This window comes from Chenopodium album, chromosome 20, assembly GCF_948465745.1.
Source record: "Chenopodium album chromosome 20, dcCheAlbu1.1, whole genome shotgun sequence".
NCBI classification, from domain to species: domain Eukaryota; kingdom Viridiplantae; phylum Streptophyta; class Magnoliopsida; order Caryophyllales; family Amaranthaceae; genus Chenopodium; species Chenopodium album.
In genome coordinates this window covers 40045872-40073264 of record NC_137853.1, presented here as the reverse complement: position 1 = coordinate 40073264, position 27393 = coordinate 40045872, and the positions used below count along the sequence as shown (strand labels likewise).

Genomic DNA, 27393 nt, shown 5'->3' with positions numbered 1-27393 from the left:
AAGTTCAATTAAAAGAGAATAAAAAATAAAACAAAATAAAAAAAAAAATCAATTTAAGTTTGACCATGACAACTAAAATTTTAAAGACTTAAAAAAAATATCGATTACACGTGTACAAAAGTAGTAATCCGAGGCAACGCCCGGGCTACTCACTAGTTAGGATTTTAAAAACACGCATTATCTAAACTTTGTGACCTTATCGAAAACTTTATTATGCTCAATTAAATCCTAATTAAAACAATACATTGCCCGTCAAAAAAAAAAAAAAAAAAATTAAAACAATACATAAGATCCGCTAAGCGAGGGGAAATTAACATAAACATACAACTTTTTTTCTCCCTAAGCACTTTTTCTAATCTGGATTTGTAGCATACGTGTGACACCAAACAAGAAAGACAAACAAAAAAACAAAGATAGTTTCAGTTTGAAAAAAAAAAAACTTAAAAACACAGAAGTAATGGAGGTTTCTTGTTTTCCAGCAACATCAAGAGGAACTCACACCCTCTTTCCTTCTTCACGAGGTGGGTCTATCTTTCTCTCACCTCCCTCATTTTTTAATTTTATTTTGGTATATATTAATGCATATTTTAGTTTTTGTAATATAAATTAAAAAAAAGTTTGGATATGTTCACAATTGATTTATACTTGGTATAATTGTGTTTTGTATATTTTGTTGTTGTTCTACGTTATTTTTCAGATTGTGTTATTGTTTTTCGTTGGTTTGTGAACTGCGATCATTATGGGTTTTTTAATTGTATGAAAATAGGGAGCTTTTTCTTAAATTTACATTGAATTGAAATTTGTTTCATAAAGATTGAAGCTTTGATAAATTGATGGGTTTTAAATGTATAGGATTGTTAATTATTTTGTTTATTTTGGTGTTATCTTAGCCTAATGCTGATAGTGGGTTACTTTAATTTGTTTGAATGTTGTAAGAAGTTGATTAAATAATGTTGTGGTGATAATGGAATTGCAATGGTAATTCAATCAAAGGTCTAAAATTGGTTCATTATGAAGTAAGGCCATGATGATGCCATGGTTATGTTGTACACCCGGAGGCGGGGCGTGGGGGTAGGTTTATTTGAGGCACTGACTGTACCTGTGTTGAGTGTGTTCACAAGATTTCAGTGTTATTGAGCTTATGAAAGAAGGTTTCCTTGAATACACATGGAATCAAGGACTTTTCTCCATAAAATTTGCTTGTTAGTGAGTCTTCTTGTTGATACTGAAATCTTAAATTCTTTGATAACTTGGTAGTAAATGTATCCAAGAACATGGCTCTACCCGTTTCAAGAAAATCTACTGTGATTCTGTTTTGCAATTCGTAACTAGTAGATTGGATTAGCAGGTTTGATTTGTAGATGGTGGATTGTGAAATATTGTTTGGTAACACTAGTAATTAGCACCCTGGAAAGCTAAGCGTTTGGTCAAATTGGTGTTTTGCTAACATCGTAGTTTTAAAATGCTTCTGCTCATGGTGATTTTGCTAATTAGCATTCTGGGTCAAGATAATGATCCGCATCATGCTAATATGTTGGGCAAAATGCTGTTTTTTATGAACAAGGCCTAATTTAGCAAATTGAATAGTTCATCACTTGTAATGTGTTTCAATATATTTATTACTAAATGTCCCTTATGTATAACGGGATGGGTTTTGGTTATGCTTAACATGTGCTCATTTTGTGGGCATCACTGATTTGTGTCGTTAGACGTTAGTCATATCAATTAATTTTGCTTGTTTATTTAGATGTGCTTAAGGGAGCAGGGATTCTTCCACGGCATCAAGCTTCTGTATCCATAGCGTTGACTGGTAATAGAACTCAGCCTTTTCTGTATGCTGTCACATCAAACATTCAAAATAAAGGCATTCTAAAGGTTCATTTCTTGAACTGGTCTCATTTTATAATTTGTAGTACTATGTAGTAAGGGAGTAGTAGGATTTCTTTTTTTAATTATTTTTTCTTAAAAGATTGCTTCCCACTTTTTTCAGGTATCATGTAGCCGCAAGAGTGAAGCTTCTCTCCGGGAAGCCAGGTATATAGATGGTTTATAATACTATAAAAACCATTGCAATAAAGTAGGGAGGATTTCGTAGGTGCATGTTGGTTGGTAGGGTAACTCGGATGTGAACCTTTGTTATGTTGTCTTGGTTTTTTTTTTTTATGAAAGTTATTGTTATATTGTTTAACCTTGATCAGTTGGTTATTGTTATTATCCTCCCTTGATGGGTGGTGTAATGAAAATGGTGATTTGAAACTGGAGAAACTCTCATGCTCAAACTTTTAATAGCCAAAGTCTTTATTGTTCATATCATGATTGTGAAAACTATAGAAAGGGGTAGAGAGAAGAGGTGTATCTGGGAAAACTCTAGAACTTTGAATGGCTGCCGGCCATGGCATTGAGCTTTCATGCTCCTGCAGTGATGTACAATATTGAGCTATAAGTTATAACTACTGGTCATTCCAGTTATAGTGTGCTTTCTAGCTACTTGAGTAAGCTTAACTCGTGAAAGATTTAATGTTAAATCTTAAGCTTTGTCATGAACTTAAGTCACTTTCACCATCAACTTGTAATTGTTTTATGTCATATAAGGTACCAGAAGTCACAGAAATTCCTAAGAGGCATTCCCCTAGCATTTGATGATTTGTATCACCAACCTCAAATTAATTAGGTGTTTGAGGTGTGAGTAATGGGCTTCCTATGTAACTGTTTGGTTATGATGACTGGAGATCACGATCCAGTCAATTAGTTAGAGTATTGTTAACATGTACAATAATGATTAAAAATCGATGTGCATGAGTTTTAGCCTTCAAAATTGATTTCCTGTTTCCATTACATGTGTCATGACATATTCACCTGGATAGCCGTTATAGGACTTGGAAGACTTGGCAAGACTCTTGGAGTATCTCAAGCATGACCTTATGGCTCTTTGTTGGCAAAGGATCCGAGCAATTGATAGGTTATTCTAGATTTTGTTTAGTTTATGTTTATGATCACTACCTTGGAATTTTGAGAGTTGAGACCTTGATTTCTTGAGGAGCTGAGCTGCTTTTGATTCATGAATCCTTTGAGCTTTTGTGGATATATCACATGTGTTTGAAAGGGGTCACTACTCTCTAGAGCATATTTGTTGGTGTTGTGGATATCAGCTACAGTTGATTCAGCTGTTCTATTATGCATGGTCTCAGATGCCATTAGGCAACCTGAGGCTGCTTCCATTAATTGTACTTGAGGTTTTTACCAGATTTTAAATTGTCCCTCAAGCATAGTTTACTTTTCCTAGGGACATTTTGGATCTAGTCATTGGTGACCATAATGATAATTATTGACCTTGGGGATCCATTGAAGTTTTAGTCATGGACCCTTTCTTTCTCAAACTTCCTACTTTTGTCTCGAGGAGGATTTTTGTATGACAACAATGCTAGGAGCCTTGTCACAACTCACAAGTAGGGATTTATGGGCATTTGCTACATCATAGCACCAATTGTGGCCCAGAAATTTCTTTCTTTAGTGTCCTTAGCTCTGTCATTCATGATCCTGATAGACCTTGGGGCTGTGAGGAACATTACAGGTTAACATGACACAAAGTATTACCATTCTTTCTTGTCCAAGATCTTCCATGGGTATCCCTAAAGGTTTTTGCATGTCATTTTTCAATCCCATGTCTGAAATATGTTTACTTTTAATATGTCTAGGTCCTAGATATTATTTTATCCACCAATTTTTAAGAATATTATATATAGTCTGTTGATTTTATCTGTGAATTTCTAATGCTTAAAGCCTTGAGATTTATTTAATGTATTAAAGCTGTTGGGATTCTGTTTTCTCATGATTAACTGACACATGTTATTTCAAGATCTATGGATGAGGTCTATGAAGCTTTGGCACATCGTCTTCTTCCTACCGCAGCCGTGACATCAAACCCCAACTTTAAGTAAGTTTATGCTCATTTATGTTTTTCCTGGAAGTTTAACTATTTTGCTATGATAAAGTTTTTTGAAAGTATGTCAATTGTACTGAATTAATTAGCAGAAACAAATTGCAATATATACTAACTCATAAACTTGGAGCTTAAGCAAACAACTAAAGAAACCTATGTATTGATATATACCCTAGAATACGGCAACAAAATAAACACTATGAGGAAACAAATAACTAGTTTCTTAAACCAAACTACCAAAATTCAGATACACAATATGCTATCATGTAAATCATTATGGAAGTCTTCTCGTACCACTGGCAGAGTTTTGGAAGATGTTTTTGTAATTGTGTTGTACTTGGCGCTCATAGGAAAGTGTTTGTTCTGAGGAGCAACACATGCTGCAGCGCATGGGTAGGACATAGCATACTCTGTGTTTTGAGGCTTGTAATTCCTACCTGACTATGCTTGGCAGTTGGGAGTTATAACTTCTACAGATGATCCATCACTCATTTACAAAATATGTTGGATTTGAGGATATTGACTTTGACTATTGTTTCAAACACTGTACCATAGTAAAGTTTTCAAATCAAAACATTTTGCAAGTACTTTTTAAGATGGAGTCTAGCAATGATAGTTTTACGTCATTAAGTATATTTTAATAATTACATGACAAATCAACTGTCAAAACTCAGTGAATTTAGACCAGGCCATCGAATATTTTTGGAGTCTAATCCGTATTGTTTTGAAATGGAGGAAGTATTGTTGTATATGTGTTTAAAAAATATACAAGTAACTATGTATGCTGAATACACTGCAGATATATTGTTGGCTTGGCCGGTCCTCCCGGTGCCGGGAAAAGTACGGTGGCTCATGAAGTGGCTCAGCGTATAAACAAGTCATGGCCCCAGAAATCACCTTCCATGGACGAACAAGTAGGATCACCAGATGTTGCAATTGTTCTTCCCATGGATGGGTTCCATCTATATCGTAGTGAACTAGATGCGATGGAGGTTTGTCTCTCCTGAACATGTTGAATAAATTTGGGAAGATTTGTAAATTTATGTTATTTCCACTTTCCAGAAACACTAAGTAGGTTGAGTCTGGTGAACCTTTTAATTTTCCATAAATTTTTTATGGTATTATGTGATTGCTTCAGGGAACCATCTTCTATTGTTAGATGAGTCTCAGATTTGCTAGCAAATTCCAAGTAATGTGTGTTCATTAATTTTTTTTTTTTTTCCAATTCTCATTAGGATCCCAAAGAGGCTCATGCAAGAAGAGGAGGTAAGGTTCTTTATTTTTTTTTCATTATGGTTTGTTATGATCTTTGAAATGTTGACACGGAGTCTCACCATTTTTAATATCAGCTCCATGGACATTTGACCCGGAAAAGCTACTTATATGTCTTCAGACTTTGAGAAGTCAGGTAACTTTTGCTGCTAGTGATTCAGAAAGATGATACTAATTGAATATAGTTCTTAGCATGATGTTAGCATATACTATGATGGGAAAAAATTGATGCTAAAGGTGGATGTTATTTAGACTGTATTTACTTTGGTGTATTTGCACTATATTTCTGAATTCCGATACATGATCAATTTGCTAGGGATCCGTTTGTGCACCATCATTTGATCATGGCGTAGGAGATCCTATTAAAGATGACATCTTTGTCTCCCTTCAGTAAGTAAATGCCTTTTGTAATAGTTTATATATGCCCCTTTTCTATTACTGGTGATACTTGTGTTTTCTTGACTTTGAACCCTTACCATTTGGCCCAAGATATTCAAGCCCACTTAACAAATTGTGCATATCAATAGAAGTTGAGAGCCTTTATGGCTTTAGCCAGTAGTTTACTAGGGATCCATTTGGGTCATTAGCTGTTTTCATCCTTTAGCCACTAGTTTGGACCACAAACTATGACCTTTCTGAATTATGTTGAGTCTGTTCTCTTTCTAAGCAACAGGCGTTTGAGATTAATGCTATTGCTCTGCTCCTGTTTTTTTCACTTCTGATAACTGCTACTTAAGTACTAATAATATAATTCTTGGAAAGTTACAGCAGCTGTCACAGAACAATTTCTGGTTGCTAACATTTTCATCCATATAACTTTTGACATATCTTTATTTTTTTGTATCTTTGTATTGTTTTTGATGGTTAGTAGACTAGGTCATGTTATGAACCACAAACCTTTTTTGTACTCCGTAGTCCGTATAAGATAATGCAAGTAGTTAATAACTCATGGAACTTCTATATGCCAAATTTGTTCTCTGATAGGAAACCATAAAATGTTAGCGTTTTTATCTTATGTCACAGATCTCTATTAGAATGACCGAATGCTGAAACTGATTGGATCTGTGTCGGATAGGCGTCTCTTTCCAGATCAACTTTAACAATAATTTTGATGTATTTCTGTTTTACTTTTCACGAGTTGTTCAACTAAAATGGAGGAGAAATCTGACGAGTCTTTGTTTGAATTTCTTGTCTGCAGGCACAAAGTTGTGATCGTAGAAGGAAATTACTTGCTCCTAGATGAAGGGGTTTGGAAAGATATTTCTTCCATGTTCGACGAAAAATGGTAAATCTCATTGTTAATATGATGCTTCTAGTTTGGTCTGAATTTAAGTGAGAAGTAACAAATTGTGATGCAAACAAAATTATGTTTGTAGATTCTAGGTGGTAGATGTGCAGCATCTGATCCTAACTGTTTAACTTAGAGGGATGTCATGAATAAATAAACCCATAACTTTTATCTGCATTGTTTGGTTGTAAAAAAGAATTACTCTGTTCGGACATGTCAATTGTTCTAACCCGTCATTAATAAGGATATAATACAATTGTACTAAAAGACTCCTTGTAATAGCTGGTTCACTCAATAACTCCACCAACTCTATCTTGAATCACTTAATGGTAGTAACTGTACTCTATACCAGTCAAATCACAGACCATTACTGATTAAGGAAAGATGGCAACCTTTGTTTCGGACATTCTAAAATATTTTTCAACTATGTGACTATTGATAAGGGAATACTTGTTTTTTCATTGTAACAGGTGGTGTTGCCACTACAAGCATGTCTTAGCTAGTTTGCTAAGAGTTTGTTGTTTGTAAATTTACAAATATGTATGGTTTCGTCATACCTGCTACTTTTCACAATTGCCCTAAGGAACTTGATATTTAGTTATTTTCTGTTACTCCTGGTTTTGAGAAGAATGGCTCAGTCTGTGATTGACCAGGGTGTTTCTGAAGTATGCTCTAGTAGTTAAGCAATACTACGGGTTCCCTAAGCCTCTAATTAGCTTAAGACATTAGAGGATTAGTTAAAAAATACGCTATCGAGTAAGAAGAAAGCATACTCAACTGGGTGTTTAAGCTAATGCATGATTTGTTCTATTAATCTGCACCACAAAAACTATAAGAATGATTCGGTAATTTCAAGTGATATTGCTGTTGTGAATGTGCAGGTTCATTGACGTTGATCTTGACACATCTATGCAACGGGTTCTCAAACGGCATATGTCAAAGTGTATGTATACTTGTTTACATTTGGTTTTTAAATATTAATCTATTGCCGCTACTGATTTTTCCTTTTGGTTCAATGCATCTTTCAGCTGGGAGGTCTCTTGATGAAGCGAAATGGCGGGTAAGTCCCATGAATCTACGTATTTGGCGAAACAAAATGCTCTCTCCTACTATTTTGCACCACTTGTATTAGTTGTATAGTTGAATGCCATTTTCAAGAAAATTAGTGGTAGGGCTTTAATGGTAGTAACACAAACCAATAAGAAAGATTGGCAAAACATATAAAAGTGAGACAAAAGATATGAATCGGATTTGATTACTAACTTTCGATACAAATTCCATGTTGCAGATAGAATACAACGATCGTCCCAACGCGGAGATGATCATGAAATCGAAGAAAAACGCGGACTTGATTATAAGGTCAATCGAAACCTCATAATCTCATTGATCGATCATGAACTTCTTTGACTTCATTCAAAAATAAATTGATGAAAAATTAGTACTAGGAGAAACAATAAAAGTCAAATAGGGGTTGAATCTAGTTACTTATAAATGTAGGCACTTGACTTTTTAACTTAATAATTGATCCTCCTAAATCCTTGGATCCCTCCAAGAAAACTTGATTGTCAAAATTTGGTGAAAATTGTTCCATTCATAAAAATAATGGTATACTTTGATTATTTCCATAAAGGGTAATATGGGAAATAGTGCTACGCGTGATCCAAGAAAGATAGTCAACACAACTTTTAGAGTGATTTACTGAAGTCAGTTCCCTGAATTGAGGCAAAAGTTATAGATCAACCGTACATGGCAGTATCACCAATTTGCTCCTCGTTAATGTTGATTACTTATGCATTCTAATCTAGGCTCTTGTCCCTACTTCATTACTACTCTATCAACTCCTTGCCATTTTGTCTTCAAAGCTCTTGTAGGTCTTTCGGAAACCGTCTCTCTAGTCGATAAAATCGTTTATGTTTTACCCTTTTATGACCGCGTGAATTGGTAAGGTTTGATTCGGGAGGTGTTTGGGTGTTGAGTCATTCGATTTGGTTTTGATATGATTGGCTCATATTTAGTTACACATATAACTGAATGATTCGGTTTTTGATATGGATTGAGTAATATTCAATTAACTTTTTATTACACTGGTCCCTGATATTATATCAAATAACCAAAACAACCCATGCTTTGGATGGTTAAAATCCCATAATTGGTTTTGTAATCTATCAACTTTGGTAATAAATAAGGTTATGAATTTGATTATCGGTAAGTGTCAATTTTATCTACTCCATTAAGTTGGAATACTAGTGTCAATTTGTCATAAAGACTAGAGATCTAAAGTTGTGAACACAATTTTGCCTCAATGTCTGGCCAATTAAATGTACATTTGAAAACCATTTGAGTGAAAATTCAACTTCCACCCAAAGATGGATCTTTGAACATGGAACTAATGCTCGGAAAGTCGGTTTGTTGGAGTTTTTTAATGCTTAAGGTTACTAAATACAACAAGTACTATACAACATTCAAAATTAATTATATCTAAGGGAAGAAACCTCTAAAATACTTTAAGAATTTCTTATTGATTGCAATTTGCAATACTTCATGCCAAAAAAATTAGAGTAATTGTCATTTGGGATATTGACATATTTAGTGGTGGAACTCTAAATAAAATTTGAGTTTTTACTAGGAAAGAATGCTAGGTTGTTTGAGCTCTTAAAAATAACCAACCTAACTCACATTATATTGTTCATGAACTCCACCGTATGATTCACCTTTTGAAATGGGTGATGAAAAGGGATCAAAAAGAAGAAGACAACTTCGGATTTCCAATTATATTGTTGATCAACCAATAGATCTTGTAAAGTTCTTTAATAGAGTTGATGGTGTAAAGATTGTCACCTTCAACAATATAATCGATCTCTATGTCAAGAAACCAATGTAAGAGATTTTAGAATTATCTTAAATTCTAAAAGCTAAAATTAATACTACTGGCAACTTAGTTATACGCTAATGTTTGGAACTAGCAAGTCAAAACGACACCACACTGTTTCAAAAGATATTATCGAACACACCCTTGATCGCCATAAACCGAGCAATGAATGAGGTTTTCTGTTCTTTTCTTTTCAATTAGCAGCGCATATTATTTGATTTCTATCCCAATCCCACGACAGATCAAATATAAAATATCATATATTTTCTTTAAGATAACGTAGCTTCAATCTTTGTAAATGATTAGCATGAATATTTTTTCATTGGTCCCCCCCTCTTTAGTCTTTACTAGCCCAAAAAATAATGGTTTAATTCTCCTTAATCGTACCAATATTGATATGTAGTAATTAGAACTGTTCTTCATATAATAATATACTTTTTTTTTAATGAGAAAAATAGATATATAGTGAGAAAAAAAAAAAAAAAGTATGATTAAGATAAATTATTAACATTGAAACCACCAATCTACATCATAATTGAAGAATATATATAGAGTGGCCTAAACAGATAGGCAAAGATATATAAATGCCAACCTCCCCATCAACATCCACATGATCTTGCTCCCTTCCTTAGCCAACTCATGGAACATGCACATTATTTCAGTCCCCACTTTTCTATTATTTATTGATACAGACAACTATTTTAATAAATCACCTTATTATAGGGGTATTGTTTGGTTCAAAGAATCCAATGATAAAGAGCCAGGGCAAGGAACTAATCAGGCTTCGCAATATTGTTCCTATTTTAACGGTGATTGTCTCATAGATACAGTCTCAGAAGTATAAGAACAACATTTAAAAACGAAGGGAGGGAGTCATAATAATAATATTAATAATCACGATAGACAATAAGAAGTAATTATGAATAATTATGAGTAATGAACAAAATTAAATTAATTGTCATACTAACAGTATTTATTTATATCAAGAGAACAAAAGGAATATTGTTATCAACCCCATTGATTGCTATCACAAGCAGCATGACTTAAACTATAATTATTGTAATTTTAAAGCCAAACAAAATATAATTAATACAATTAAATAAAAAACATAACATAAACATAAACATATTGGGCCAAACATAGTCTTACTTGTGGACACAATTTAGTTACTGTTTCTATGTCTAGTCATAAATTTCAGCACCATACAACTCACAGACTTTTAAAAGTAGTAATATGATAAATCTATATCAAATCATAGTACAAGAAATCCAAAAAAAAAATAAAAAAAAAGGGGTGAAAACAAGTACACATGAAATTACAGATTCACCCTGCTCAATCCATCTGTTAGGCTCGGTACCCTCTTTAAACTGACTTTTGGTGCTGGCCTTAAGATCAAAGGAGCAGGCTGATGTACCATTTTCTAGTTTAGCTCCTGTTCTTGCACTTCTCCATGGCTCTTGGAGCTGAAAACGTACAATATTAACTCGTTAGGATATACTAGATCGACAAGATTAATCAAGGAAATTCGTATATAGTAGCAACTAGCTTAGTTGGCTAAGGAAATCCGACCAACAAGACTTGTAAAGGAGACTTGGGATAATAATGTATGTGGAAGTAATGGGAATTGTACTAGGTAAATTCAAGCCATGCATGATGTTTATCATAAATTTTGATTGGGCCCTCATGTAATTTTTAGGCCCAAATAAGTGTTTGAGAGAGGGTTGGTGGTGTTTTATTAGGCTCCTATCGGTTGGTTTCATTTCATGTCAGATGATTCAAGAATCTGACTCGACTTAAATTGACCACATATTTGAAGTAGTGGATAATTTCATTCGATTTCATATCAATGCAAAGTACTTTGTATGGTTTAAGCTTGTAATATGACTAAATTCAAAGAGGTTTTTAGGCAATTGCATTATCCTAGTGTTTGATTTAATAGTAACTAATAATTTATTAATAAATAACTCCATTATAAATAGCTCAATTATGCATGCAAGGTGATAACATGATAACTTCGACATTAATGGACTATGTTCATCCTTATCAATTATATATTCATGCATATATTATTATATGTGAATGATTTTCAATTGAGCAATTAATTGATTAATTGATATAAGAGTATTTATTATTGAGAAAAGGAAATGAAAATAATTAGAAAGAACGATCACTTACCAAGTCCAGCAGCTTCCTTTCCTTTCATGATACGAAGTCGTTTGCATGAATCCACAAACATCCTGGTAAAAAAATTAAACAAGCACACAATTATAAGATAATCAACTTTTTATTAATCTCAACATGTATATAATGTTACTTAATAATGATAATCAAGTAATAAAAATATGTTCATTAAAGGATTATATATATATATGCATGATAGCTTGATAGGGAATGAACTTACTCCCATGGGACATCACCAACAAGCATCCAATCTCCATCCTTGTCTTCATATGTTGGTACGTAATCGGAATCATTAAGGAGATCCATCAGCTTGCTCTCATTCATGAAATCGATCATCCCTTGAGCACCATAATTGCCTAAACACGATCACAAAAACTCATAAATTACACGAGAATATGTTGTAGGTGTGTCGATATGTAACAAGTAAATAAATTATCCATATTGAAATAACTAATACGAGTAATTTTTTATGTAACGAACAAAAAGTATGCATATATTTTTGAGTTTAACTCATATTTTATGTTATAAATGGATAAATAAAATAAATGAGTTAAATTTACCTATGGTGAAAGAGCTGAACATCTTGCCCAAAGCATCAGAAAGCTCTTGGTAACTCTTGTACATTTTCAAGTCCACCTTACGTAGGTAAGGTGCACCATCCATGCTCACCTTCACGAGGGCTCCACCACCGCCATTCATTGGCTTCTCAGTCTCGGAATCCGTTCCACCGGTGCTCTTTTGGACAGCCAGCATGTTCTTTCTGTATGCTCGCACTGGTGGCCAACCCACAACTTGTGTCCTACATTATTAACGTATGTAACAATACATGTTAAGTTATTATATTTCGGCTTTAAAGACACAAACTGTATACATTTATATCAAATCTAATACTATTTGCTAGATTATGTTATGCAAGTATTTGATTTCTTGTTCAAATATCGTGTATATTAATTCATGTTTTGTGTTAAATAAGTAACCAAGAGCTAAATCATGCATATGATATTGATTATGAGTTTTTTTTTTTTTTTTTTTTTTTTGTCATTTAAAGTTATGAAATTTACCAATATTAATAAGTTACCTTTATCCCCAACTTTGATGTACATAGATGAAAAACATCGGATTAATTTTTAGACTAATTAATAAAACATTTTAACTTAGAAATCTACTTTTATCATCAACAAAGATGTTAAATAAAAAATATAATATGAGGAAATAATATATTATATGTTATGTAGCACACTAGCACCAAACGGCCCTTTTGGCGGAACTTTTGCTTCTTCCCTAGACCTTCAATTTGTGCAAACTATTATTGCAAAACTGTCCATACTCTATACTAATTTATTCATTCTTTTTTTCTTGCTTTAACATTGATTTATTAATTTGTTAATTGATTTGCTAGTATATACTTGTTCAAAGTATTTGCAAATATCTCAATCAATAATTCAAGAGTCTATAGATGCATGTAATCAAATTCATATCGATCTCACCCATATCGATCATTATCATAGTTTTATTTTTCGTTACATTAACACCGTACCACATGGTTACCTTTTCGAGCATCACTATTATTTCTAACAAACACATCGATTGGTTAAGTTGTATCAAATACATCGTCGATTGGAGAATAATAATATCACCATATCATCTAAGTTACCGTAACAAGAAAATATATAATCATCATATATATGTACATCTTACTACTCTTCAACTAATTACATAATTAAGCAAAAATAACCCTTTTTTCTGGCACCAAATTAATCATGGAAACCTAGCTAAATAGCTAGTTTTCATTATATTACCCACAAATCATTATGATTATGTTAATGTTTATGAAGAATTATTTTTAAAAAAATATTTAAAATGGAAAAAATTACAAGCTACATCAATTAATTTTTAGTTGTAAGTCTTGTAACAAAAGAGTATTGACTGTGAGACATAAAAATCCTTTTGTTGTAACTGAAAATTAACGGAGGTAGTATATGAAATCATTTACGTAGTACGAGTTAGAAAAAAAACTTACTTGGCAGGAGGCTTGACAGGATCAACATTAACCTTAGAAGAAATCTCCTTAGCAGCAGAATCAGAAGCAACAGCAGCAGCAGCAGCTTTATCATTCTTCATCAGATCCAAGGGAGATGCTGATGTTGCAGTCTGTTCTTTTGATTCAGAATTATTGTTCAGTTTCAACTCAACTGTCTCAGAAAATCCTCTTTTACTTCCAACACCACCACCACTCTTCACTTCACCTTTTTCGCCTCCGCCACCGCCACCGCCTCGAACCCCGAACCCGAGTCCTAGTCCAAGGCTCAGCTCTGTCTCCTCCATTTTCAGACCAACTTCCATTTTTTCTCTCTATTACTTCAATTTCTCTCTTTTCTTTCTTCCCCCTGTTATTTTTTTCTAATAACTTTGATAATGGTTCGTTAATAAATAAATATTTATAATGTTTTTAGCTAAGCTTAGTTTATTTCCTCCCTTTTTCTTGACCCCTCTTTCTATATATATATGAATGGTTTGTGTATAATAATACTCTCTTTAATTTCTCTCTCCTCTATAGTTTAGTTGGGTTGTATTTGCTGCTTCCTGGTTGGTTCTTTTTAAATATGAAATTTTTTACAAAATATACATACATTTATATAATAATATTATATAATATGATAATAGATTGTGGGGAAGGGGATAATAATGCTACTACAATTATTATACTTCTTATTACTAGGAGTTTTTATTTTATATTTTATTTAATAATATTATTGTATAAATTATTATAAAGAATAATTCTGTTATATTGTATAATAATGTTACTTATTACTGTTAAGTGTCACAAAAAAATAATTAAATTGAGAATGTAACAGGAAGCTGTGGGATAAAGAGAAGGGGGGAGGTTTTGGGCCATGTGGGCAATAAATAGGCTGATTGGTGCATTGTCTGCTGATAGATAGTTTCTACATTTTTTTTTTAATTTGAATAATTAAAAGTTTCAACTCATTTTAATTATTAATTCTACTTGCACAATTTTAGTCAAATGATATTGTAAAATTTCATTTATTGTTTTCACAAATCTTATTGTTGATGTAAGTGTTTTTTGAATGAATGAACATGAGTTTACCTCAAAATTTGCATCAATTTGACTTTAAGATCGATCATAAAAGTTTACCTCAAAACATACACAAACTATATTAAAATGCAAAATTTGATATTATTCACGGTAAGTACATGTCATACAGATATTTTCTGTATGACCTATATAACCTTAATGTATGATGCCGAGTTCTTCAACAAAAATTGTCATCTTATAAGGCTTCCAAATGAGTTGTTTTATGTTTTTGAAAGAGTCATACTCCATTTCTTGCCCTTTTTTGTTTGATTTTCACGAGCAATAGGCTAATTGGTCGACTAAAACATTGTATATAATCAGTGCGCAAATAGTAAATAGTAAGTAATTAATGGATAGTAAATTGAAAATTCACCCTTCTATCGATCATTATATAGATAATCACATACAAAACAATCTAATACTAAATATTTTGACAGAAAATATAATAAAAGAGGAAATAATTATATCAAAATAGGTGGAATAATAAAAAAAAATAAATAAATAAGTGGACACGACATCCAGTTGGCAATGGTTGCCAATTAAGGAGCCAAGCTACTAATTTGGAGGCTGCATGCAGAGTTGGATATTGGGGATATCAACTCTCCTTTTTTAATCCTCGTATAAAGTTCGTTGTCTTTCACGGGATTCACATTTTCTACCTTGGCCTTGTTACTTTCATTCTTTACGTAACAAGTAATTTTATTTTTATCACTTTTTTATTTGCTTTCCATTTTTCAATATTTAAGTACGTATAAATATATTATACTATCATATGGTTTTCATGGGATTTGAGATTGAGTCCTCCTAAGCCTAACAACTCCTCATTCTAGAAATATCCTTTGCAATTTTCATAGCTTGATTACGTATATGTAGATGCATGCATTGGGTAATTACCAATCTTATCTTGATTATGAATTAAATTAGAGTTATGTCCTACGTGTTGCATTCTAAACGCCATATAGTTTATCATTAAAAATTCTTACAAGGTTATTTGCTACAATCTTATCACGAAGTACAAATAATTAAGGTCAGTGATCCTTATAACATGTAATTGATTTACGGAGTATTAACCCTATCAACAACAGTGTCGAGCTATATGAACACTATTAGGACTATAAGAATTTAAGCTCATCATGCGATCTGAATCACATATTGTATAAAAATACAAAGTATGTACAAGTATAATTTATGCATGTCTTAGTAGTTATAGTAGTTTTTCCATGGATCGATCACTAGCTTAAATTGTGTGACCACTAACATGATTTGATAGCTTGAAAAACGCTAGTTAGATGGGACTTGAAGTGGGATAGGTCATAGAACTCCAAATTACTAAATTGACACTGTAATGGAAAATGAAGTGTCTCACAAATTTATTCGCTACAACTTTTAGCCTTCATAGCTATAATGGCTTATGATTTTATCAACAGTTAGAAAATTTCTTTTGAGTATTTGACTAGAACTAGATGGCGACTCATGTGATACTTGTGTAGTCTAATTTTGTGATATATCTTCACTTTTGTAGTCTAATTTCAATACTAATAAATTACTCTTTAACAGCTGAAAAAAAAAATTACAAGTACGTACATAAAATGATATTCGATTAGTGTATGTATTCATATGATTCATGTAATGTCATTTTTTTCCCCTGTTTTAAAATAAACATCGTGAAATTTACAATAATCAAAGTTTGATCATAAAAAGCGAGAATATTACGTACTTACGAGTTATCAAAGAGGGGAATTACTGTACATTGTGATGGGAATGGAATGCATAAAGCCGAGGAGGTGCTACACGGCATAAACCAACATGAATAATTCTTCTATCAGCATCACATCATTATAATCATACATTTAGCACGCGTATAAAGGAAATACCTTTCACCTATTGACACTTACCATGCATGCTACCTTATTTTTGTGTACTCACCTATATAATATAATGTCGTTCAATTCATTGACCAAGTTTTACGTTGTTGTAATACATTTGGAAAACCTATAAAGGAAAAATTAGTCCATAATTATAAAGATTAATGATCGATTTCTCCCTCTTTAACTAGCAATTAAGTGTAGCAAATTAAGCCAAGTGCAATTAGTAATTGATTATATATATTCGTTGCTTAATGATGTTAATTAATTAGCCACTTTATTTACATGCATTTTTTTTTCTTTTTGTTTGTGAGTCTTTTTCCTGATATTTTGTAGATGAATTTGAGGATATATACTTGTACATATTATTCTTTTTCTTTATGCACATGCTACATAAGATACAAAAGAAAAGCAATTAAAGGGGTCAACATGTTTAAAAAAAATTGAAAAAGTGAATTTGTGAGCAAATCTTTCTCATAGTTGTTGAAGAAGGTACGAGTAGTACATACTAGAACGTAACATACATAAATTTAACCAAAAGATGTCTTTTATGGCAAAAAATATATATGTACATAATAAATCGTGCATGTGTCATTTGAATTGTACTTCTTCAGATTAACGTCAACTAACGAACTACATATACATAGTATATAAATTATATGTGTATATAAAATCATGCTACACTCGTAATTATAAGATCTCAAAACTTCAAAATTATAATACCTAATTCACAACGGGAGTTACATGGAGTAGCACATACATAGCGTAGCTCGTACGACAAGCAAATGTCCTCGCACCTGCCTTTTAATTTGGTACAATGCCCAAGTGGTACTCATATAGGTCATCAAGACGGGTAAACCAAGTTCAATTCATAATCATATGTCAAATTTCATGCATGCAAAAATGAAGCTTCATTTGAAGCTTTTAATTTTTCAATAGATTAGGTCATCAAAGATTGTCTTTTTGCAAGATGAAAGAGGCAAAACTCAAAAGTACAATTTTAATGTGTCAGCTAATTGGCTCACACAAAATAGGATATGACATGGGCAAAAGCAAGAAAATAACCAAATAAGGTAGAGAATAATAATACTTGGTAATAGTGGGATTTAGAACACCAAACTTTGGTTTGGTTATTCTTGTGTAAAATTATGAAAAATAGTGGGAAATTTCATTTTCATACTTTTACACAAATTTCCCAAACCACACAAACATAGGAAGACATATCATGCTATGTGCCTTTCACTAATACGAGTATATTAAATAAATGCAAATTAACTTGGTCTACCCACCTAGCCTTTCACAATCACCTTAAATTGGTGGGTCTTTTCTAGTGCATAACATGCATGTTTCATCCTATGGACTAGATTTTGTGACTCGACTAATGTTTGTTCAATTGTCAATACATAAAATGGATAAAAAGGGTCTCTAATGGTCTAATAATAACAATCTTGAAAAGCACAAGAATTTTTTTCCTTCTTATATATTCAATTCCTAGGGGTACTTATTTTATATAATTTTGTCAATTTTGGCTCGAGATAACATAGGTCGTCTAAGTTGCATGACCATGACTACGAGCATGTGATCACTTGTGTGATCAGACTAGCTAGGCACCATAACCAAAATTGGGTATGGTACGACTAGTATGAGCATGACACCATGTTGCATAATCGACGTGGCCAAGTATCATATCGATCATGTACGTAGAGAGGTAGAGGTAGTAAAGATTTTTCAAGATACACAACCAGACTCTTTGACATGCATTTTTCAGCAACTAGGGCCAAATTAGCCATTCCCTCGATCTCTACATGTTCTCCTGTTTGAAATCTTTTAAGAGACAAAGGAAGTAATGTGTTGGCCTTGACCAGAGTTATTTTCGCCGCAAGTGGGAAATGAAAGAGTCAATCTCGAATCCTCTCGTAAACCTTAACGTACAAAAGGAGGCAATTGCAAGCACACAAGGAAGAAAAACAAGGGCAAATTCAGATGTTGGGTTATGACCCTACCTAGCTTTTAATTACATGCTCTGTTAATTTTGCTACTCTAAAATAATTAACTTTAAGGACACTTAGTACTAATTAACACAAATTATGCCCAATGCTTCTATTTGAGGAGCACCAAGCTGTTTTGTAATTAAGGACTTTCACATGCTTTTTTGTGTACTTGGTGGACAATGTGGTAATACTTTATTATTTTTATGCTTATAATAGAGTTTGCAAATAGCTTGATTGACTTCTTATGTTTATACCAAAAATATGTCTACTCTTTAACAATACATATATAAAACCTAAGATTCCTTCACCTCCAAGACTTTTAATTATATATTTGTTATTATTACTTCATATCGCTATATATATAATCATGGCTGGTCTAAATTAAGTCGTATACATTATATTATTAGTTAAGGCATTGAGTGCAAAATTAAGATATTATTTAATTGAGGTTAATAATTTGTTTGCATTATTGAAATTACCCATTACAAAGTCACATAGCAAATTAAGCTAAAACTAAGCTTATACATCTAAAGTATCTAAATTTAAATGTTCTAAAATAAGTGAAAAACTGGTGAACAAAAATCAAAATAAGTGCGACGGGAGTGGATCGAACTTGTCTAAATTGTTTATTCACATCCTAATAGTATACAACAATATTGAACTCAAATTCAATTAACATACAAAACAAGGGAGTATATGTCATTCTCTTATTTCATTCACTTGGCTTTCACATAATTATTTGAACTTTTTTTGTAAGTGATTTTTATACTTATTCATGAACTTATTTGAACTTAACTAGCCTTATATTTCAAAGGAAATATAAGTTCATAAAACACAATCTTATAAGAATTAATCAATCAATTAACCTATACTAAAAGCGAATCTAAAATGACATTTGTCACAATGTCATTAAAAATTTTCCCGCCCAATTTTACTTTCTATTTTTTTACAGATTATTGTTGGAAATCATTTTCTAATAATTTAAAATATCTTTCTTCCTATTAAAATTCTTAACAATAATAATTCTCCATATATATAAACCTAACTGATAAATTTTTACATATACGTAATCTTTTATATTAGGTATTATTTTTATTAAAAAAAAAAATGAGGTGAGTATTATTAAACAATACTGCTATACATTATTTTAGTTTTCGATAATACTATGAACTTTTCTTTTTCTTCCAATTTTGTTACTTTTACAATAATGTTTAATTCAATTAAAAATAAAATCATTTTGTTAAGACATATATATACACTTTATTTTCTACTCTTAAATGTTATATTAATAATAACGCAGCACGTGCAGGTGCTATATAACCTTTGATTTTTTTTTTTTTTTTTTTTTTAAATAAAGCCTCTTTTTTCTAAGTGTCACTAGCTAATCTTGACATTGATATAGTTAGGTATAAAATTAAAGTTATATTTATTTTTGAATTAATATTATGAGTATAATTTATTTTATAAAATATACAATAACTTTCTATAAAAGTTAATAACAACCGTGCATTGCACGGGACTTAAACTAGTAGTAGATTAAAATGGAACTTGAATAACTTTTCTTAGCCAGTATATATAGAGATTAGAGACTAATTCTAAAATTAAAACTCAGACATGTAAATGTTTGAATGCTAGTGAATTGTTTGAAAGAAAAGTTAAGAGGATAATATGAAACTTTCCATTGATTTTTTTTATTTTATTGTTATTATTTTTTTTTACTATAATCTTTACAATCCATGGTATATAACTATGTATATTGCATGTGTTCAAAAAACCCTTACTTGCATAAATCTTTTCATATGTTTATACTTATAATATATAGCTAGCTTGGTTTGGGTGCATGAGCTTATAAATGACGAGTTAGCTCATCATTTTCTAGCAAGTTTAGAGTACGTAGCTACTACACTACTATACACAGTTATGTCTTTAAGAGCATGCAAAAGATAGTGTAGTGGTGTAATTAATTAACTTAACGAACTGACCTAATTTAAGAGAACACTATTATAATAATCACCTCAAATTAGTCATATAGTTGCAATTTGCCTATAAGAAAGAAGATAGGGACCATTATCCCGGGGTCAATGAGGCAAATCCCGGAATAATGAGCTTTTTAACGATTATGGATTCCCGTGTAACTACTACCAAGATTGATTTTGTATTTATAACCAAATCCATTAGGTTTAAGCTAACTACTTGTATATTCATTACCATCATCATTAGGTATCTATATTAGGCTATTAGCTTAATGTGAATTTAGGATCAAATTCTTTTCATGTTAATATATGATCGATTTAGGGCCTGTTTACTTCAGCTTAATTTCAGTTTAGTTCAGCTCCAATCAATTCAGTTCAGTTCAATTCAGCTCCTAATTTCCTTCTCTCATAAGTTATTCATTTCAGTTAAGCTCAATTCAGCAAAATGTGAACAGGCCCTTAGTTTTAAGTGGTAGCAATCGATTTTCTTTACAAAAAAAAAAAAAAAAAAAAAAAAGATGACAAGTGTGTGATAACCTTATATTCGTATATGGATTTAAATAAAACTAATCTTTAAGTAGTTGTGTATAGTACACTCGTATCCTTACATCACATATATATTTGACATCTTAGGCTAAGCTTGTACAATAACAGCTCAAGGGGACGTATGATGATTTATAGACTCGACCTAGCTAGCTCGAGCTACTCTCTATAATTAAGCCGGTAGGTATAGAGAGAGTGCGCTATTATCGCACTTATACACACCATCATTCTATAAAGACCTACCTCACTCTAATAATTTTTATAAACTCATCATAAACTAAACATTGATGTAACATACACAATAACACAAACTAAATTGTATGTATATAATTATACATAGATAGGATAATACATGTAATAATAATTAAGGTATGTATATACATAGAATAAAATGTAGGTATAAAAAAGAGTGGGACAGAAGTGTAAGAAAGGCATGTGGGATGGAAGCATGTGATGGGAAGTGGGAAGAGCAGTATGTAAACTTATGTATGTTGTTATAAAAGTGTCAACTTCTTCAATTTATCAAAATTAATCCCATGTGCACTGTTGCAGGGGATTCCCCCCTGTACCTGCGCAACCACAATTAGCAATTATCCACCTTATTAACTAAGCTAACTAATTAACTAACTCATTACAGTATAATTAACCTTAATTGCTTGTATTAACACACTTCTTCTACTACTAATTCGACTACGAATTGAACGTACTCTTGCTCGACGTCTCTATGCATTGCTTTAAACTTAATTGTGTATTGAGAATCTTTATTAGGGAACTAACATATATAATTTGTTTAACATCAATCATAAACCAATAATACATACGAGTACTTATTATTGTCATTATCGTTATCATTATTATTATAATTATTCAATAGTCATTCTTTAAATACTTGTATTTTGTTGTAATAATGGACTGTACTATGGAGTACACATGCATTATCATTCTACATACGATATTATATGGTAATATATATACTTGTATTCAAAGTAATATAGTATATTGCCATATTGGTATGTACTCGTAATTGACATTGTAAAACTAACTAGATCAATCAACCCTAGGTCCCTAGGCTTAAGAGTCAAGTAACCCTGATCAATTTGATTGAAAGAAATTGATATAACCCAACTCTAATAATCAATAATATGATCTAGATTGACATAATTAATATGATTACTAAGTTAAAATATAGATAACTCAAGTGGTTAGAGCTCCCCTTCCGGTTATAAGATATATTGGGATCAATTCTCATCACCCGCCCTTGTGGCTCTCTAAACACCAAAAAAAAAAAAAATACATAGTGATAACATAATTGGTTACTAATTACTTTACAATATGTACATGAATGTGACCCGACTCAAATTTGAACTGAACTGATATAAATTAGAATGAATACTCGTCAAATATGAACTAATCGAATGCAAACCTCAATCGAGCAGTATACATCTTTCTTTCAATAATGGCTGCTGCCATAAGGCGGATCGATGCATGTAATAACAAACCTCATAGTAGGATGCATGTAATAACAAACCTCATTATAGAATGCATGTTATTATTATAAGTCATTACTCTAAATAAAAAAATAATAAAAAAAAAAAACAAAAACAAAAACAAATAATAAACCTAATCGTGAAAATAAAATTTCTTCTTTTTTTTTTTTTTTTTATGACAGAAAAAAATATTGTAGAATAATCAAAATAAAATTACTCTCCAATTAAAATGCATGGTGAATAATACAAATAAAATTATTCTTTGGCACATACCCTCCTCTAATAATTAACAAGCTAGCCTTTATTATTATAAGAATTGGAATATTATTTATATGTTTCATAAATATTACAATATACAAGTATACATTATTAAATAGAACATGCATGTATATATATATGAAAATTATAAGCAGTATATATTCATTCTCCATTATTAATAAGAAGTAGTAAATGTTGATTAAGGTGAGTGGTGACACCTATATATATAAAAGGTATATCCACCATATATAACTTGACAATTTAGCAAATTTTTGGCAGATTATATAATTGCCGACATATAGGGAACTATTGAGTACACTTAAAAGCCATTATTAATAATTTGAGTTGTGGATTGATCGAGATTGAGGATACACTCTTCCATATTACTTAACAACTTGTTTAATTTTCGATATGATAGAAACTTTATTTTTGAAAGGAATTGCAAAGGAAAAGGTAGTCCAAGAGAATTGAAAGAAATGGAATCATATATAATACATGTATAGTACATGTATTATTATTATTTACGTTGCTGCTTTGCTTTATCTTCTTAAATAGTTGAAGTATTTTATTATTAATTAGTATATATGGGGATAATAATTATAAATTGATTGGTTGTTAAGGACGTTAACTACCCGTAGGTTAAATGTGTTGTAAGTATGATTTTCCTATGTAGTACTCCGTATGTATTAATTTTGGATTAACTAAGAAGAATATAATCCTCGATCTATTATTGCCTTATCGCCTTATTGGCTATGTAATCAACAAGAAAATAAAACATAACTAGTTTTTGGACACTGAAGATGCCCAAGGTCATCACATTAATGTCATGATTCAATATAATTCTATATTTATATTTAATTTTGGTATGATAACATGTAAATAGTTTAAAATGGTCTGGCTAACACTTTTATAGTTAATTTTGAAGCTGAGGGTTCAACTCTTGTATAATCCATGCTTTTAAGCAAATGAAATAAAACACGCGATTAAATGAGAAAAAAGGGTGACACGTGACACATATTTTGTTTTAGGAATGTTTTTAACATATAAGTTTAGATTTTTTTTTTTTTTTTTTTGAACGGGATTATATAAGTATAGACATAGATATAGATATAGAAGTATATATAATGTCATAAAAGAGGAGCCTTATTTGATGAGTTAGTAAAAATGAGAACAATTGTAGTTAATAGTGAATTAATGAGTGGTGTGCTTTGAAAATATATTTTGGTCAAGACTCGTGGAGTATCTCACCATTGGACTTTTGAGTTTTGACTCAATCTCTAAAAGTAAGATAGAATTGGGTTTTACAGTAACCAATCACATTGAAGATAAAATTAATGAAAAATTTTTTAGACCCAAATTGAATCTGTTAAAATAATATTAGGAAATATTGTATAATATCTTTAGATTTCCTAGTTATGTTAATATTCTATCTTATTCCTAATTATGTTAGGGTTAGGAATATCTTGTGTAACTATATATATTCTTGAATTGTGAATGAGAAGGTTAAGCAGTTCAGTTGAATTTGTCATGGTATCAAGAGCTAGGTTTAGGTTCCGTTTTTGAAAAAAAAAAAAAAAATCAAAATCAGTTTTTTTTATTTTTCCCAAACAAACGTGAGAAGGCTACTGTGAGATGGCGAAGGATGATGAACCGCCGCAGCCGCAGCCGCAGCCACCTTCGGTGGATTTAGATTACCACCTAGGGTCCAGCGATCATCCGGGAATCATAATTACTCCGATCAAGTTGAAGGGTTCGAACTACGATGAGTGGTCGAAAGCTGTTCGGAGGGCCTTGATTGCGAAGTGGAAGTTTGGGTTTGTGGATGGCTCCATCAAAGAACCGAGTGCTGATTCAACAAAGTATAAACACTGGATTGCGGTCAATTCCATGTTAGTTTCATGGATAAACAATACTCTTGATGATGGGCTTCGATCAACGATTGAAGACTATGATGTGGTTAGTGCCTTATGGATACATCTGCAACAACGTTACTGTGTGGTTAGTGGGACTCGTGTTTGTCAACTCAAACAAGACTTGGGTACTTGCAAACAAGCATCCACCGAGTCGGTGACAGATTATTTTGGTAGATTGTCAAAATTGTGGAAGGAATTGGTACAATATTGCAGGGTTCCAAAGTGTTCTTGTGGAGCATGTAAGTGCAATATTGCAAAGCAAGTTGGAGATATTCGTGAAGAAGATTACGTGCATTATTTCTTGATAGGCCTTGATGATCCGTATGAGTCTATACGGGCACAATTACTAGCACAATCGCCACTACCTCTTGTCGATAGTGCTTATCAAACGGTGATTAATACCGAGCGATTGCGAACTCGAGACAGCAAGCCGAAGGAGAATGTGATGGCCTTCAAGGTTGATTCCCGTGCTAGGAGTGACTCGGGAGATGGAGAACGACCTTTTTGTACTCATTGCAATCGTATGGGTCACGAAAAGAAGGGGTGTTATCAGATTATTGGCTTTCCGCCTGGTTGGGATGAAAATAGAAAAGGTGGAAGAGGACGTGGACGTGGTGGCTCTAGTAATCGTGGAGGTAAAGGAGGCCGAGGTTATGTGGGGGAGCAAGGAAATTCATCTAATGCTGCCCCTGCATCTGCAAGGGCCAATGCCGTACAAGGAGGAGCTTCTCATAATACAGGAGGTACTTCGTCTTCCTTGACAGATTCTATACAAGGTCTTGCGGGAGTATCGTCGGAACAAGCACAACAGATTATTGATATTTTGAGCAAAACCAAGTCACGATTGGAAGGTAATACAAGCGTATTATGGATTGTGGATACAGGAGCTTCTAATCATGTTACTAATGATTTGTCAATTATGACAAATATCAAGACTATACAAGATTGTCCGGTTGGCTTGCCGGATGGTCAAACGGTGAATGCGAATCAATTGGGTTCGGTCACCTTAGAGGGTGGTTTGGTGCTCGACAATGTTTTATTTGTTCCACACTTAAATTGCAATTTAATTTCAGTCACTCAACTTAGTGATGAAAAACGATGTATAATTCAATTCACTAACAAAATTTGTGTTATTCAGGACCAGTTGACGAGGATGGTGATTGGCGTGGGTGAAAGACAAGATGAACTTTATTTTTTCCGAGGTGTGCCGCAAGTGAAGGTGCTAGCAGTGGATTGTGGGGTGGATCTTTGGCATCAACGCATGGGTCATCCGTTGGAAAGAGTTTTGAAGTTACTTCCTCCTGTGAGTAACTTAGTTAGGAAAAATAATAATGTTTGTGATGTATGCCCACGTGCAAAACAAACTAGGGATAGCTTTCCAATTAGTGAGAATAATGCTAGCAATTTGTTTGAGTTAGTTCATATTGATTTGTGGTGTCCATATAAAGTGCCTTCGTCGTGTGGGGCGAAGTATTTTTTGACTATTGTTGATGATTACTCTAGAGGTGTTTGGATTTATTTATTTCGTAATAAAACTGAGGTTGAATCTACTTTTCTCAATTTTATTGCTTTAATTAAACGCCAATTTGATAGACTTATCAAGGTTGTTAGAAGTGATAATGGTACTGAGTTTAATCATCTTCAAGACTATTTTGTTCGAAATGGGATTATTTTTGAGTCTTCTTGTGTGGGCACTCCTCAACAAAATGGGAGAGTTGAGAGAAAACATCAACACATTCTTAATGTGGCTCGAGCTTTGCGGTTTCAAGGGGGATTGCCTATAAAATTTTGGGGTGAATGTGCTTTGACTGCTTGTTATTTGATTAATCGAACTCCAAGTCCGGTTCTTCAAAATAAAACTCCATATGAAATGCTTTTTGGCAAAATCCCATCATATGATTCTATTAGAGTTTTTGGGTGTTTGTGTTATGCACATAATCAACGAAGTAAGGGAGATAAATTTGAGTCTCGTAGTAGAAAATGTGTGTTTCTTGGCTATCCATTTGGAAAAAAAGGGTGGCAATTATTTGACTTGGAGACGAGGGAGTATTTCGTGTCTCGAGATGTGAGGTTTTATGAACGGGAGTATCCGTTTAAGGAGGTTGTGAATGATAGTGGTAGTACTTCAGAGGTGGTGCCCATGGCTGATTTTATAGATGATGAAGATGAGTTTGATGCGTGGAATAATGGAGATTTGGTGGGTGTGTATGAGGATAATGGTCGAGAGAGGGGTACACAGGCTGCCAAAAGTCCCCAAACTGACCAGCAGGTCACGCAAGAACCCCAACCAGACCACTCCGCGACCTGGTCGCGGAAAAGCACTCCAAGCCGCAGCCAGGCCGCGGAGTGCCCTGTTCAGCAGACTTCGCCAACCCACCATACAGAGAACTCCGCGACCTGGCCGCGGGAAAGCTCTCCCAGCCGCAGCCAGGCCGCGGAGTGGACTGCCCAGCAGGCTGGGAGTCGTGCTGGCAGTGCTGGCAACCCCGAAACAGTCCCAAGTAGCAACTCAGAGCTTGGTTTGCAAGGAGTTCAAGCTGCACAGATTGTCGATGATAGGGGGGACAGAGTAGAGAATGAAAATATGGGTGAAGAAGAGCTCGGACGGGGAAAAAGAGTTAAGTATCGTTCGACAAAGTTGCGGGATTGTGTTACACACACTATTCGGAAAAATAAAGTCACATCTTCATCCGCGGCCTCATCCTCGTCAGGTACT

At 32.8% G+C, this 27393-nt stretch overlaps 2 protein-coding genes across 2 annotated transcripts; one reads left to right on the top strand and one right to left on the bottom strand.

The window, feature by feature from the left end:
* The first annotated feature begins 365 nt into the window (after nt 1–365).
* On the top strand, nt 366–8134 carry LOC145598562 (putative uridine kinase C227.14). The gene is made up of 12 exons (XM_081654935.1): nt 366–521; nt 1748–1875; nt 1991–2034; nt 3857–3934; nt 4740–4932; nt 5176–5206; nt 5290–5348; nt 5529–5602; nt 6411–6497; nt 7382–7443; nt 7529–7560; nt 7789–8134. The coding sequence occupies exons 1-12, from the start codon at nt 458–460 to the stop codon at nt 7876–7878; spliced, it is 942 nt and encodes a 313-aa protein (XP_081511061.1). The 5' UTR covers nt 366–457; the 3' UTR covers nt 7879–8134.
* Nucleotides 8135–10478: 2344 nt separating this feature from the next.
* On the bottom strand, nt 10479–14145 carry LOC145597900 (auxin-responsive protein IAA14-like). The gene is made up of 5 exons (XM_081654168.1): nt 13571–14145; nt 12111–12349; nt 11771–11906; nt 11545–11606; nt 10479–10832 (listed from the first exon to the last, which is right to left on the bottom strand). The coding sequence occupies exons 1-5, from the start codon at nt 13891–13893 to the stop codon at nt 10795–10797; spliced, it is 798 nt and encodes a 265-aa protein (XP_081510294.1). The 5' UTR covers nt 13894–14145; the 3' UTR covers nt 10479–10794.
* Nucleotides 14146–27393: the final 13248 nt, after the last annotated feature.

Coding starts and splice junctions, on each gene's coding strand:
- LOC145598562 (XM_081654935.1), top strand. CDS start 458: ATGGAGGTTTCTTGTTTTCCAGCAACATCAAGAGGAACTCACACCCTC. Junction 5,603..6,410: donor GACATCTTTGTCTCCCTTCA/GTAAGTAAATGC, acceptor TCTTGTCTGCAG/GCACAAAGTTGTGATCGTAG. Junction 7,561..7,788: donor TTGATGAAGCGAAATGGCGG/GTAAGTCCCATG, acceptor TCCATGTTGCAG/ATAGAATACAACGATCGTCC.
- LOC145597900 (XM_081654168.1), bottom strand. CDS start 13,893: ATGGAAGTTGGTCTGAAAATGGAGGAGACAGAGCTGAGCCTTGGACTA. Junction 12,350..13,570: donor CCTGTCAAGCCTCCTGCCAA/GTAAGTTTTTTT, acceptor TTAATAATGTAG/GACACAAGTTGTGGGTTGGC. Junction 10,833..11,544: donor AAAGGAAGCTGCTGGACTTG/GTAAGTGATCGT, acceptor GTACGTTTTCAG/CTCCAAGAGCCATGGAGAAG.